At 41.0% G+C, this 15,016-nt stretch overlaps 1 protein-coding gene across 2 annotated transcripts in view; it reads right to left on the bottom strand.

Annotated features, from left to right (window-relative positions):
* Nucleotides 1-4,539: 4,539 nt before the first annotated feature.
* gtf2a1 (general transcription factor IIA, 1) overlaps nt 4,540-15,016 on the bottom strand; it is a 70,474-nt gene continuing 59,997 nt past the window's right edge. For both annotated transcript variants that reach the window (XM_043696979.1, XM_043696978.1), the window contains exon 10: nt 4,540-6,512. In XM_043696979.1, the coding sequence (XP_043552914.1) occupies nt 6,405-6,512 (108 nt within the window). In that variant the 3' untranslated portion in view covers nt 4,540-6,404. The remainder of the gene's footprint in view (nt 6,513-15,016) is intronic.

The following is a 15,016-nucleotide window of genomic DNA, read 5'->3' as shown; positions in this document are numbered from 1 at the left end:
CTAGAGAGTGTTGCTGAATGAAGAGACCTTAGAGTGTAGGTTCATAGCTCCTTGAAAGTAGAGTTGCAAGTGGATAGGAAAGTGAAGGCATTCGGCATGCTTTCCTTTATTGGTCAGAGCATTGAGTACAAGAGTTGGGAGGTCATGTTGCCGCTGTATCGGACGTTGGTTAGGCCACTTTCTGGTCTCCTTCCAAAGGATGTTGCCAGGGTTGGAGGATTTGAGCTATAGGGAGAGGCTGAACAGGCTGAGGCTGTTTTCCCTGGAGTGTCGCCGGCTGAAGGGTGACCTTATAGTGGTTTATAAAATCATGAGGGGCATGGATAGGATAAATAGACAAGGTTCTTTCCCTGGGGGTGGGGGAGTCCAGAACTAGAGGGCGTAGGTTTAGAGCAAGAGGGGAAAGATGTAAAAGGGACGTAAGAGGCAACGTTTTCATGCAGAGGGTGGTACGTGTATGGAATGAGCTGCCAGAGGACGTGTTGGAGGATGGTACAATTGCAACATTTAAAAGGCACCTGGATGGATATATGAATAGGAAGGTTTTAGAGGGATATGGGCCGGGTGCTGGCAAATGGGACTAGATTAGGTTGGCATGGATGAGTTGGATTAAAGGGTCTGTTTACGTGCTGTATATTTCTATGACTCTAGTTTAAACCCTTGAGTGGCACCAGCAACATGCCTGCCAGAATATTGATGCCCTGGTGCAACTCATCCTTCTTGTTTGGGTGGCATCTGTCCTGGAAGACATCCTAAAACTCCACATATCTGAAGCCCTCCCTCCCACACCAGCTCTTTAGCCTCATATTTAACTGCACTATCTTTCTATTCCCAGCTTCACTGGCACATGACACAGAGAGTAATCCAAAGGTTACAATCCTCGAGATTCTGCTTTTCAACTTCCTACCTAACCCCCTTTGCAGGACCTCGTAACTCTGCCTACGTCATTAGTATTACAACCTCTGGTTGTGGTGCTGGAAAAGCACAGCCGGTCAGGCAGCATCCGAGGAGCAGGAGAGTCAAGTTTCGAATTCCTGATGAAGAGTTTGTGGTCAAAACGTCGACTTTACTGCTCCTTGGATGCTGCCTGGTCGGCTGTGCTTTTCCAGCACCACACTTTTTGACTCTGATCTCCAGCATCTGCAATCCTCACTTTCTCCTACTCTTCCCCCATCAGAAAACCGTGCTCACTCAGAGATATCCTTGAACCTGACAGCAGGGGGTGTCACTTTAGGCCACAGAAACAGCTGCGCACCTGCCTGGAGAGTTATTACTACTGCTGGCCTACACTTTGACCCTCCCTCTGTACAACATTGCCAGTCATAGGGCTGCTGTTTTCCTCCGAGAGGTCACACCCCACTCCCAACAGTATCTAAAATGGCTTCTCTGTTTGACTGGAATAGCCACAGGGGACTCCTGCAATGCATGCTCACACTTACTGGTCCTCTTGAAAGTCACCCTACTCCACTCAGTCTGTGCAGCCTTTACTGATGATGTAACCAGCTCGATAACTGTGCTTCTCATGATACACACAGCCTCATGGATGCTCCATACTGAGTCCATCTGCAGCTCCAGGCGTTACATGTGGCAAATCAGGAGCTGCAGCTGACCACACTTCCTGTACACATGGTCACCATCTCCACATTGCAAGAGGAGCATTCAAAGGGGCCAGCACCTCTTGCCATTTCGAACCTTAGGAACTGATTACACAACCTCAACCACTTACAAACTCGGGTCACTCACTCCTGCTCTCTATTCCTGGTAGACTACAACTATAAAAAGTACGTACTTTATCTCTCTCCAGGCACTACTCACTCAGTCTGTAAACCTGGTTCCTCAGCAGCTAAGCCATGGACAGACAGAAAAACATTGTGCCACTGCTCTGTTATGTGGGCGGCACAGTGGTTAGCATTGCTGTCTCACAGCGCCAGAGACCCGGGTTCATTTCCCACCTCAGGCGAGTGACTGTGTGGGGCTTGCACATTCTCCCCGTGTCTGTCTGGGTTTCCTCCGGGTACTCCGGTTTCCTCCCACAGTCCAAAAATGTGCAGGTTAGGTGAATTGGCCATGCTAAATTGCCGTAGTGTTAGGGACAGAGGTAAATGTAGGGGAATGGGTCTGGGTGGGTTGCGCTTCGGTGGGTCGGTGTGGACTTGTTGGGCCGAAGGGCCTGTTTCCACACTGTAAGTAATCTAATCTAATCTAATCTAAGAAAACTGCAGATGCTGGAATCCAAGGTAGCCAGGTAGGAGGCTAGAAAAACACAGCAAGCCAGGCAGTATCAGGAGGTGGAGAAGTCAATGTTTCAGGTGTAACCCTTCTTCAGTACAGGCAAGAGAAGAGATTGAACTAACATTAAAGGGAATCAAGTCTCTGTAGCCATGTAAATTGTAAAAAGATGGGGGAAGGATGATGCCTATTGGGGTCCAAAGAAGAGACTGCTGCATTGAGACATAGGACATTGAGTATTTTGCTCCTATTTTCTCCAAAGGAAGAAAATGCTGCCAAAGCAAAGCAGAAGAGTAAGTAACTAATTAAGGAAAGTCAGATTTGTTAAATGTGAATTATGATTAACTAACTTGACTGGGCTTTTTCAATTAAGTAACACAGTTGATCTGAATTATACAGCTGATATGGTTTATACAGACTTCCAAAAGAATCTGATAAAATGCCTCTCAACAGACTTAAAAGCCAAGATTAGTGTGGTGCTGGAAAAGCACAGCAGGTCAGGCAGCATCAGAGGAGCAGGAAAAACGACGTTTCAGGCAAAAGCCTTTCATCATGACCTGCTGTGCTTTTCCAGCACCACTCTAATCTTGACTCTGATCTCCAGCATCTGCAGTTCTCACTTTCGCCTAGACTTAACAGCCAGCAAAGTTCATAAGAACTAGGAGCAGGAGTAGGTTATCTGACCCTTCGATACTACTCTGCCATTCAATAAGATCATGGCTGATCTTTTCATGGACTCAGTTCCATTTACCCAGACTCTCATCATAACCTTTAATTTCCTTACTGTTAAAAAAAAATTACCTATCTTAGCTTTAAAAACATGCAATGAGGAAGCCTCAACTCCTTCACTGGGCAACCCTCTGGGTGAAGAGGTTCCTTCTCAATTCAGTCCTAAATTGATTTAGAACGTAGCTTTAAATTGAGGGGTGATGGATATAGGACAAATGTCAGAGGTAGTTTCTTTACTCAGAAAGTAGAAGGGGCGTGAAACGGCCTGCCTTCAATAGTGGTCCACTTGCCAACTTTAAGGCCATTTAAATGGTCATTGGATAGACATATGGATGAAAACGGAATAGCATAGGGCTTCAGATTGGTTTCACAGGTCGGTGCAACATCAAGGGCCTGTACTGCGCTGTAATGTTCCATGTTCTAAATCTGCTCCCCCTAATTTTGAGGCTATGCCCTCTTGTCCTAGCTTCACCCACCAATGGAAACATCCTCTCTACTTCTATCCTATTTATTTCCTTTAAGTTGAAGCCCTTCGAATAAAGGAGATGGTTACAGCAACGATAGGAAAATAGATGACAGTAGTAGTGAATGGTTGTTTTACAAATTAGAAAAAATATGTAGTAGGACATCTGTCTCATTCTAGGTACGAAATGACATTCATCCCACAAATGTGAACTGCACACAAAGGCAAATATCTAAGGTGAAACCATGCAATGTGAAGATTTACCTGTTCCCCGTGGAAGGAATTTTCATTGTTTCGTATTAAAGCTTGGAATACTTAGCTTCAAATTCTAGGCTTGATTGTTGTTGTAATAGTTTTTCTGGTCTGTATCAGGAACTGGGAATTCTGTAGTAACTCACCCCCTGACTCTCCAATGCACGTCCAAAAGGCATTAATTGGGATGTGATAGAATATGCTCCATTTGCTTGGGCAAGTATAGCAGCAATAACATTCAAAAGTTTGACAAATATTAGATTTGAGTGACACTGCATAACATTAATTTCCTCCAGTGCTGATACACAGTGGCAGCAGTATGTACCATTTACAAGGTGTACTGCAGCAACTCTCCACCTTTCACGCTATGTTCCTTATCATTTTTCCTGCATGGCAGTAACTCTGGAATGGGAAGTCAATATGTCCACACACTAATCAGATATTAGTGGAAATACTGAGAGGGAAGATTGCTTTCAAACCCACAATCTCTCATACCCAGAAAGATACAGGCAGCGACTACGGTGGAACACCATCACCAGCAAGTTCCCCTCCACACATCATCCTGACAACTCGGAATGGTATCACCTTGGCTTCAACTTAACTGAGTCAAAACCCTGGAACACCCTCACTAACACCGCTTGGGCATCCCTACACCACAGGGGACAGTCTTCTCAAGGGCAATTAGGGGTGGACAATAAATGCTGGCCAGGCCAACATTTCATAAATATGTGAAAACTTGAAAGATGGAATCCTTCAGCTCAGCTGAATTGGCTTCCTGGTCAGCAACCAATATTTAAGATATTAATAGAATCTAGACAGCATAATTTTGGTAACCTTTGTTAAATGAAAGCTGAAATACTCTATTCCAAAGCATTACAAATAGTGAACTTTTAATTTTTGTACAATGAATTGTCCAATTTGAGTGATTCACAATATATTTGAAATGAAAAATATAAATTATAACAAAGCATTCATTCTCACTCGGTTTAAAGCTAGGGTTAATTATATACATATATACACACATCCACCCAAATATCAATCTGAATTGAAACCTACAATGACTAGAGTCAAAGAAGAGCCACATTTTGTGTTTCCAACTCTTTTTTTTCTCACCCAAGATAAAATAACATGAAATCTAGAAAATTAAAGCAATAAACACAAACTTTAAGGGCATTTTTAATTAAAATTTTTGCAAAGGCAAAATACTTTTAAGTAACTTAAAATAAATCTTAGTACAACAAAATACTAAGTTCTCTAATGGTCTTACAAGCAGGGTCTTAAACGAAGATGACTATATTATTAAGAACCTTGATTTAAATGGTACAAGATGAATTATACAAACATAATAAATAGATTTCCCTCTTACACGTATGTACAACACCAGGTGACTAAGTAGCTGTGGGTAGTAGAAAACAGATCAGCTAATGAAAATTGTCATTTTATGTCAAATAGCCATGTGGCTTTTGTTTTTAATTTCATAAAAGCAAAATTCGTAAATGGCTGGCTTTTTATTTCTTTTTCGTTTAAAAGGCGCTCAATTTATTTTCCTCAAGTTTCTCTGTTCCATGTGCAAACTTTGCCATTTCTTTTCCCCTTTATACTCAAGAATCATTTCAGTAATCGCATAATACTGTCTCTGTTGAAAGCACAGCTAAAAGTGATGTCTCTCGTCATTTTAAAAAAGGCAAATCCCTCAACTTGTTCTGTTAAATTCCAAAGTCTTTCAAGATTAGAAAACCATTACATGAAACCAATGGGGGTAGGAAAAGAAAACCTCAAAACAGGCATGATGATTTCTATTAAAACTTAATATAATGGTCTGGTACAGTCAGAAGTAAAAATGGTCAATTAAAATTAGATTTAGCACTGATCTACAGTATAGTGTGATGTGCCACATAGGTGAAACAGAGAAAAAAAATTAAACTATGAAACATGCCTGCGAAAGGAACACTCGATAATAGCACTATATATAAGAGCACAGTTTGGTATGTTCAGCCTCTGGGATCTGGCTGATATTTCAAAATTATCACAGGTATGGTGTGAAGACAATAGTTTTGAAGAGTCCATCTCAACTATATTGCATACCTTAATAAAATCACAGCATAAAAAAGGTAAACGGAATACATGTCTAGGTTATCAAATCGTTTGCAATTTGAAGTCATCTATCAACTTTGTTTTTCTTTTATTTTAAAATATATCAGCCATTGTTACACCTTAAGAATGTGTTGGTCCTGGGTCAGGAAGTTATTCAATCACGACACAAATGTGAAGGGTCTTGAATTTACAAGGCCTTTCTTCCCCAGCTATAAACCTCCCCTATAAAAGAACCTTTTTTTTTAAAATGTTTATTTATTTCAGTTTCTATGCAGTTCAAATGACAGCACTTAGCATAAAGCACAGTGACTGGGTCCTCTAAACGCTTTCTCCTTAGAAGAGTCTTGCTTGATGGTTTGTAAACTCGCTAGCTCTGTAGATGGTAATTCATCAATCAGCAAGCAGTGACTGTATTATGGGATGACTGATAGTTAAGCATATTGTTTTCTTTTTCTCTCTGTAAAATGTGAGCCATTTCAGTGGCAAGGCTTTTCCCCACATAACGTAGTGTTGTACAACTCAGTAGCTTGGGTACCAGTAGTTCTGTATTCATTTCACTTGCAGGCTTCGTACTTCTGTTTAAGCACACATTAGTCCAGTCCGATGAGCCTGTCCATTCTCAGGAGGATCTGAATTCTTACCACTCTGCATCTCCGATGGCTTTGGAAAACACATAATCTCTCCCATTCAGGTTCATGATCCCATCCTTCAGGTGGAACTTCCATTTATTCTTACTCCGGTGGATCTAAAGATACAACAAGTATCATTAAGGCAGATTAATAGTGTTTACAAGGGTAACAGATACTGCTTTGTCCTTCCACATGCCTTGCCCTTCAAAGATGATGACCCCTGCTGGCATTGGGAGGTAAACAGCACACTTACCTGCAGTTCCTACCACCGAAAAGGGCAACCACAAGGTCAAGGTTACACAGATATTCCTGACCTGGCACAGATTTGTCTGCTGCTAGGTTGATATCCTGGAATTCGCTATCCAACATCACCATGAAAGATTACTAACCCCACAGAACAACCACCAACAGGACTGCAGCAGATCCATGAAAGTGCTTTTTCACAGTAATTAAGAATATGCAGGAAGTGTGCTTTGACAGCATCATTCACTTTCTGAATTCAGTTGCAAAGGGCACTGGTTGCCCTCCAAATCAGCATTTACCTCATTTGCTCTTTCATAAGGTTATTTGATTCACAAAATATTGCAGTACAGAGTTCCAAAGAAAGCCTGGATTAGTAATCTTTTCTTGTCCTGTGTCTAAGTCTAGGGAGCTGTTCATCTGTGGATGGGATCACATCCAAGCCTGATCCTGTCATCAGTTGAAACTGCCTCCATGCAGCACATTTGGAACACAGGAACGTTGGAAAAGGAGTTGGCCAACCAACCCTTTGAGCCAGTTCCACCATTCAATGAGATCACAGTTGATCTGTGGCCTAGCTCCACATAACTGTCTTTGGCCTATATCCTTTAACACCCTTGCTTAACAAAAATTTATTTACCTCAAATTTATAATTAACAACTGATCCGGCAACCATTGCCATTTGTGGAGGAGAGTTCCAAGCCTCTACTATCCTTTGTGTATAGAAGTACTTCCTAACATCTCTCCTGAACAGTCTGGCCCTAATTATCAGACTACGCCCCCTAATTTGCAACCGCCAACCAGTAAAAATAGTTTATCTTTATCTCGCTTGTCTCCTCCTATTAATACCCTGTAGATTTCAAATCAGAACACCTCTTAACCTTTAAATTCTAGAGAAAACAGACCTAATTTGTGAAATCTCTTCCTGTAACAATGCCTGAAATTCAGGTTCATTCTTGTAAATCTACATCATTTCCATGGCATCCGTCTTAATGTCCATTTATGTGACTTGGTGCCACATTTCATTTTATAATATTATCTTAAGTGCTTTAAGATGTTTTACTCCATTAAAAGTGCTGTGTATATGCAAATTATTGCTCTTTCCAGTTATGAACAAATCACTTATTATGCATTCCTGATTGCAGCTTATTTAGTATCATTCAGATTTCAATGGAAGACGGTGCTTTTTATACCAACAGATAGCTCAAATTCGTTACTAGCAATTGCATACTTTTGGACTGCAATTACAGCTGGAATGTAGGAAATTTACAGGCCAAGTAGCTGCACAGTAAACTCTCATAAACAGTAACGTGATAATCAGATCGAGGCATAATAATTGGGGACAATTATATCAAGGATAACTCCTGAACTCTACTCCAAAATAGGATATGGGACAGTTTTCATTCAGCTGAGCAGGAAGATGGGGCCTTGGTTTAACACCTTTGGTTTGCATCAAGATTTAGTTCAGGTGCTGACTGCCATGGTTGTGGGTATATTCGCAGAGCTGGGAAGCTGATTTGCAGACATTTCATCCCCTGTCTAGGTGACATCTCCAGTGCTTTGGAGCCTCCTGTGAAGTACTGCTGAACTGTCTCTTCTGGAATTTATTTGGTTCCGTTCCTGCTGCTGCCAGGATTGACCTACAAAGGATGAAATCAGAAAGCAACAACATCCCAGGATTTTACAGATTAGCCAAGGTACACAAACCAGACATATCACTTAGACCCACTCTGGCACTTCCAAGAACTCCATCACATAAACTGGCAAAAGAACTTCAACAAAAACTGGAACATCTTATCAGCGGATCCAAACACTCCATACAATCATCATATAATTCCTAGACAACATCAAGAACATAAACATAGACGTGGAGGAGACAATGATCTCATTCGATGTAATGGCACTGTTCACTTCAACTGACAAAACTCTAGCCACAGAGACAATAGCCCGCCTCCTTGACAAACAGAACAGATGACCTGACGGAGAACCTATCTACAAGAACTGCACACTCAAACTACTAGACCGGTGTTTGATGACACACTTTACATTCAACAATCAAACAGATGAATAAATCAATGGGACACCTATGGGCTCACCCATCTCTGGGCTCATAGCAGAAGCAGTGATGCAAAGACTGGAACAAACAGCCCTCCCACAAATCCAACTTAAACTCTGGATCAGAAACATGGACAACACTGTTGTAATTATTAAGAGAACAGAAACTGAGAACACACACTGGATTATCAATACCATGCTCACAGACATCAGATTTAAAAGAGAGGAGGAAACCAATAATCAACTCCCATTTCTGGATGTGACGGTAGAAGAACATAGAATGGTGAATGCACCACTAAAGTTTACAAAAGAGCCACACATGGATCAGATCCTGAACTACAACAGCAACCACCCAGACACACACAAGAGAGGCTGCATTAGGACCCCGTTCAAAAAGGGCTACAACACACTACAGCACTCCAAGAAAAAGAACACCTCTACAGACCCTTCACCAAGAACGGATACCCTCGCAACTTCATCCGCAGATGTCCGGCAGACAAACAACACGACAAGGACATGCCACAAGCCAACACACACTACCCACTCCAACTTACATAAGAAACATCTCGAACTAGCAGTCAGACTTCTCCGACCACTCAGATCCATGACAGCACATAAACCGACAGGGACACACAGACAACTCACGAGAACAATACCCATCATTTGCAAGACTAACGTAATTTACAAAATTCCATGCAAAGACTGCATGACACACTATATACGACAAACAGGCAGACAACTAGCAATCCGTGTGCACGAACACCAACTAGCCACTAAACGCCATAACCAGTTGCCCTAATAGTTACACTCACAGATGACAATGATCTTAAATTTGACTAGGAACACAACAGATGATAGGACAAGCTAAACGGAGGACAGCCAGAGAATTTCTAGAAGCATGGCACTCATCCATGGTCTCCATCAACAAACATATAGACCTAGACCCAATAGACCGGCCACTGCAACAAACCCCTAGAACAGGCAACCAGAAGCAGCAGGAACGGAATCAAAAAAATTCCAGAAGACACAGTACAGCAGCACTTCACAGGAGGCTCCAAAGCACTAAAGATGTCACCTGGACAGGAGATGAATCATCTGCAAATCAACTTCCCATCTTGGCGAATATACCCACAACCATGGCATCCTATCCAGAAGCTGGTGTATCTTCAGAAAGTTGAGAACTTGTGGAACTCTATAGCACAGAAAGCTGTTGGGGCCAGTTTGTTAGACATATTCAAGGAGGAGCTGCATATGGCGCTTACAGCTAAAGGGATCAAGGGGTACGGAGAGAAAGCAGGAGTTTGAATGGTGGTGCAGGTTCTAAGGGCAGATTTTTGATGTTTTTATGTACTAACTACATATGTATGTGTCAAACCCTTGACAAAATTTAGGCTTTGGCTGACAGGTAGGAAGTAACGCTCAAGTCACCCAAGTACCAGGGAATAGTAATACATGAACTGGGAGCAGGCATAGGTAAAAACAATGACTGTAGATGCTGGAAACCAGATTCTGGATTAGTGGTGCTGGAAGAGTGCTCTTACAGCACCACTAATCCAGAATCTGGGAGCAGATATAGGCCACTCAGTTCAAGTCTGCTCTACTAATTGACATGATCATAATTGATCTGATCAACTCCACTTTCCTGTCTATCCCAGATAACCACCATTTCCTTTGTCAGCAACGTTTCCTCTAAGCTGTGGACATGCAATCACTCCAAGGATCTCTGCACAGTGATCAGCTAGCAGTTCCATTAGCAGCAATGATTCTGGAGGTTGGTTCTGTGCATGGATCTGAGAAGACTGTGTAGAAGAAAAAATAACAGCAGGAAAACAGTTCATCAGTCAAGAATGTATCAACCTATGCCTTAAATTTCTATGACACTATCTCCCCTGTTCACGAGGGAAGAATTTCAAAGACTCAAAATCCTTTGACAGAAAGACTCCTTATTTTCAAACTATCCCTTCTAGTTCTAGTCTCTCCCACAAGGGAGAAACATTTCTTTCGGCATCATCCCTGTCAAGCTGTCTCAGGTTCTTAGATGCTTCAGTAGAAAACCTCATTCCTCTAAATGGCATTGGATACATGTCCAGCTTGCCAAACTTTCCTCATGCTATCTCTTTCTCATCCCACTACCACACCCAACTGTCACTGAATGGACCTTCTCTGGACTGCTTTCAAAACATTATATTTCTTCTTAAAGTGAGGAGATCAAAGATGTCCAGACTGGACTTACTGTTGCCCTATACAACTGCAGAAACAGAGCCCTACATTTATATTCCACTCCCCTTATAATAAAGGCCAACTTTCCAACTACCTTTCTAATCATTTGCTATACCTAACATTTTGTGATTCACGTACCAGGACACACACATCTGCAATCTCTTTTTAAATACCAAACAGTGGACAAATTCACACTATCCTAGATTATGCTAGCTGCCAAATCTTTTGCCACTCGCTCACTCTGTACCATACCCTCAAGCAGCTTCTTAGTCTTACTATTTATCATCACCACCCAAATTGATTCTATAGCTGGGATAACAATGTCATCCTTAATTAAGGTCAAAAGTCACACAACACCAGGTTATAGTCCAACAGGTTTATGTGAAACCACAAACTTTCGGAGAGCTGCCCGTTCGTCAGTTGAAGTCAACTGATAGAGGGGCAGTGCTCAAAAATCTTGTGATTTCAAATAAGCCTGTTGGACCATAACCTGGTGTTGTGTGACGTCTGACCTTGTCCACCCGAGTCCAACAATGGCACTTTCACATTATCCTTAATTAACAGAGTTACTCCTCCATCCTTTCCTCACTTCCTAATCTTCAAAATATCATGTACTTTAAATATTCTGGTCCCAATTTTTGTTGTCTTGCAGCCATCCTCTGTAATGGTTTGCAGATTATACTTACTGTATTTATTTTTATTTGCGCTGTCAATTCATCAACTTTATTATGAACGCTAAATACATTCAGATAAAGAACAATGGCCAACCCTAATAAGAAAGAATCAAACCATCTCTCTATGACATTCAATATTACCATTGTTGAACCCCCACCATTTCAGCAGTTACCAATGATTGGAAGCTTAATCGTACCAGCTACAATAGCAGGTTAAAGCCTGGGAAATCTGTGGCGAGTAATAAATCACCTTCTAACTCCCCAAAGCTTGTCAACATCTACAAAGTAAAAAAAAATCAGGAGTGTGAGCTACACTCTCAATTGCCATGATGAGCTCCAACAATATTTAAAAAGCCTGATGCCATCTCTGACAAAGCTTGGTTATGCCCATTCACCACATTAGTTATCCATTCCTTTTTCACTGCTAGCACACAGTGAAAGCAGTGTGCATCATTACAATGTGAGCTGCAGCATTGCCTTGTCCCAGAGCAGCACTTTCAAAACCCCATAATGTCTACTACCTAGAACAACAAGAACAGCAGGTGCAAGGGAGCATCATAACTTGCAAGTTTTCCTCCAAGTTATACGTCATTCTAATTTGAAACAATATCACCATTCCTTTACTGTGACTGGGTCAAAATCTTGGAACTCTCTCCCTGGAAGTACCTAAAACTGAACAGACTGCAGTGGTTCATGGTGGTTCTACACCAATTAAGGATAAGCAATAAAAGACCTTCCAAGAAACAGACTCATCCCAAGAGCATTTTTACAATTAATCCATCATAGTTCGTATTCTGAGTGATGGAACATTTGCCCATAATTTTCTAAACTTCTAATAACTCGCATTTTAGAATTTGGAAGGAATCTACAGATTTGTAGCTTCAGCATGAATGGCGGTACAGTGGTTTAAAATTGGTTGAAGCTTTTCAGAGATTAGTGTTGGAGTTTCACTCAATGTAGTAACAATCTGTAAGGCAAACAACAAATTACTTCTGGAAGTAACTCAGTTAAGAAAATTAGTAGCCTACAAAAAGTTTGGACATTCTCATAAGCAGCTTGTGAAACCAACAAAAGGATTACTGCCTTTTTCTTAACAAAATTAATAAATGTGATGAATACAACAGCATGTCAAGACTCACTACTATTCTTCAACATAGCGTTTTGCTGAAATAAATCAAATATCCTATTTTAACCACAAACACTTCAAATAAATGTCCTTTGCTTTCCTTTGTAACTATATTTTGTCGCTGGATTCTGACAATAGCTCAATCTCAATGGGAATATTTAGATGTCTGGAAGTAACTGCACTGACATACCTTTCTTGTCTCATCTGTAATGCACAAACTGCTAATCAGTTATTCATCCTGGAGGGCTGCTTGTTTCTGATAATAATGGGAATGAGCCCACTTAACCTAATCTTCAGCCTTGATCACAAGCTTGGAGTATAAAGAAGAGAGGAGCAGGAACAGTTCCAGCTGATAAGCCAACAATCTTTTTGCAGAAAAGGTTCAAAATATGACATTCTTTCCTCCAGCTTTTCTAACCATGATGAATACAACTGGTATCATGCAGGCACCTCCAGTGATCCCAGTGTCTTCTATTGTCCTGAACTTCAGCTGCCAATTTCAACAGTAGCATAGTTTGTTAGACATGCTTGTGTGCATGCCATCTTTATTTGCAGAACACCCCCTTGTTTCTCATTGATCACATTCTTAAAGATGACTACAGATACACTGTATACGTTCACAGCTCACAATACCCACATTAGTGAAGAAAGATAACAACACAAAAAAAGGAGCAAAACAAATAATAATCAGTCTTTCTCTTTCAGATGTCAGATGACTGAAATGTTATTTTGATTCCAGATTGCCAGCATTCTTGCTCTTTTTAAATTCCTTTCTTGGTAAAAATAATGCATTTACTCAAATAAACTCAACCGTCCACATCACCATTTGTGGCAACAGAACCCAAAAGTGCTAGGTACATTTTCTTTCCTCCCAATACAAAATACAAAACATCGTTTGCAAAGGAAGTTGTAAAAATAGATCAAATTATTCGTAAGATAACAAACTGAGGTGGCTACAGTGCTACAGGACAAATTAGATTTAATATTCCTGTGCAACAGAGATTCTCAATTCAAAGCTCTTGAAGTAGACTTGACATTTTGAGTGTCACCCATTGAAACAATATTATTTCTCTCCTTTGACGTTTTGTGAGCAATTTTGAAACAATCTTTTTTTTTGAACTTAAAGCTTAGGAGTCCTCCAGCAAAAGCCACTGTCACCTTGAAACCAATTATCTGCATTATAGACAATGGACAATACCCTTACTCAGTTCAGCATTTACGAGCATGGATCTATGTGAACTTAAGGCTTTGTACTGATTTACTCATACACTATGCGTGACTTGAGTACATACAGCGTCCATGTCGAAGTAATAAGAGCCTGTACCGTTCGTAAGTGGTTTTTGTTTATATAAAGGCAACTCCAAAATGCAGCAAAGCATTTTCCTCAGGTGGAACCAGCAAACTGGTTGAACATCTAGGGACAAAGCAGCTAGGAGTTTCCAATCAGTTACGCTGGTTCTCAAAGTAAGTTTGCCTGAAATTGGCATGACCTGAGTGAAAAATCACAGTCACTTCTAAAGTACAAATTGCATTAGAAGCCATCTGCCCAACAAAATTGACAATGCAACCCAGGATGAATGAATGACTATTGGGAGATTCATCCAAGTTTACTTGGTTGTAGGCTTCATCAAGGTTCTAAAACTTAAGTTGAGTCTTTGAGTTCAAGGACACAAATACACACATTTTAAACAATTAAAAACTCATTTTTTTAATGTACAAAGAAACTGAACACTGAGCAGCTTCAGCATATGACAGAGACAGAGTAGATCAGTGCAGTTCCAAGGGACTAACCAGGGTTTAACAACAATAAAGATTTTATTGGGAATAATAAAATTGAAAGCATAGGTGAGTGTGTAGGTTAGCAAATAAACACCTGCAGAAATGTGGTAATGGAGGGCCAAAAACTAAACAGATGGAATTTTAATATTAAGAGAATTGAGGGATAATTCGCCCCTCCCCTGCCGCGAGGAGCACAGGAAACAGAATCGGAATATGGAAGGAGGTTGTTGTACAGTATAGTACATGGAAGGAACAACAGATGGTTCATCTGTGATTGATATTATGGGAGTAGAACATGGAACATAGAAGAATACAGCGCAGTACAGGCCCTTCGGCCCTCGATGTTGCGCCGATCCAAGCCCACCTAACCTACATTAGCCCACTATCCTCCATATGCCTATCCAATGCCCGCTTAAATGCCCATAATGAGGGAGAGTCCACCACTGCTACTGGCAGGGCATTCCATAAACTCACGACTCGCTGAGTAAAGAACCTACCCCTAACATCTGTCCTATACCTAACCCCC

Source organism: Chiloscyllium plagiosum, chromosome 10 (genome assembly GCF_004010195.1).
Source record: "Chiloscyllium plagiosum isolate BGI_BamShark_2017 chromosome 10, ASM401019v2, whole genome shotgun sequence".
Classification (NCBI taxonomy): Eukaryota; Metazoa; Chordata; class Chondrichthyes; order Orectolobiformes; family Hemiscylliidae; genus Chiloscyllium; species Chiloscyllium plagiosum.
This window is presented reverse-complemented; position numbering and strand designations above follow the sequence as displayed.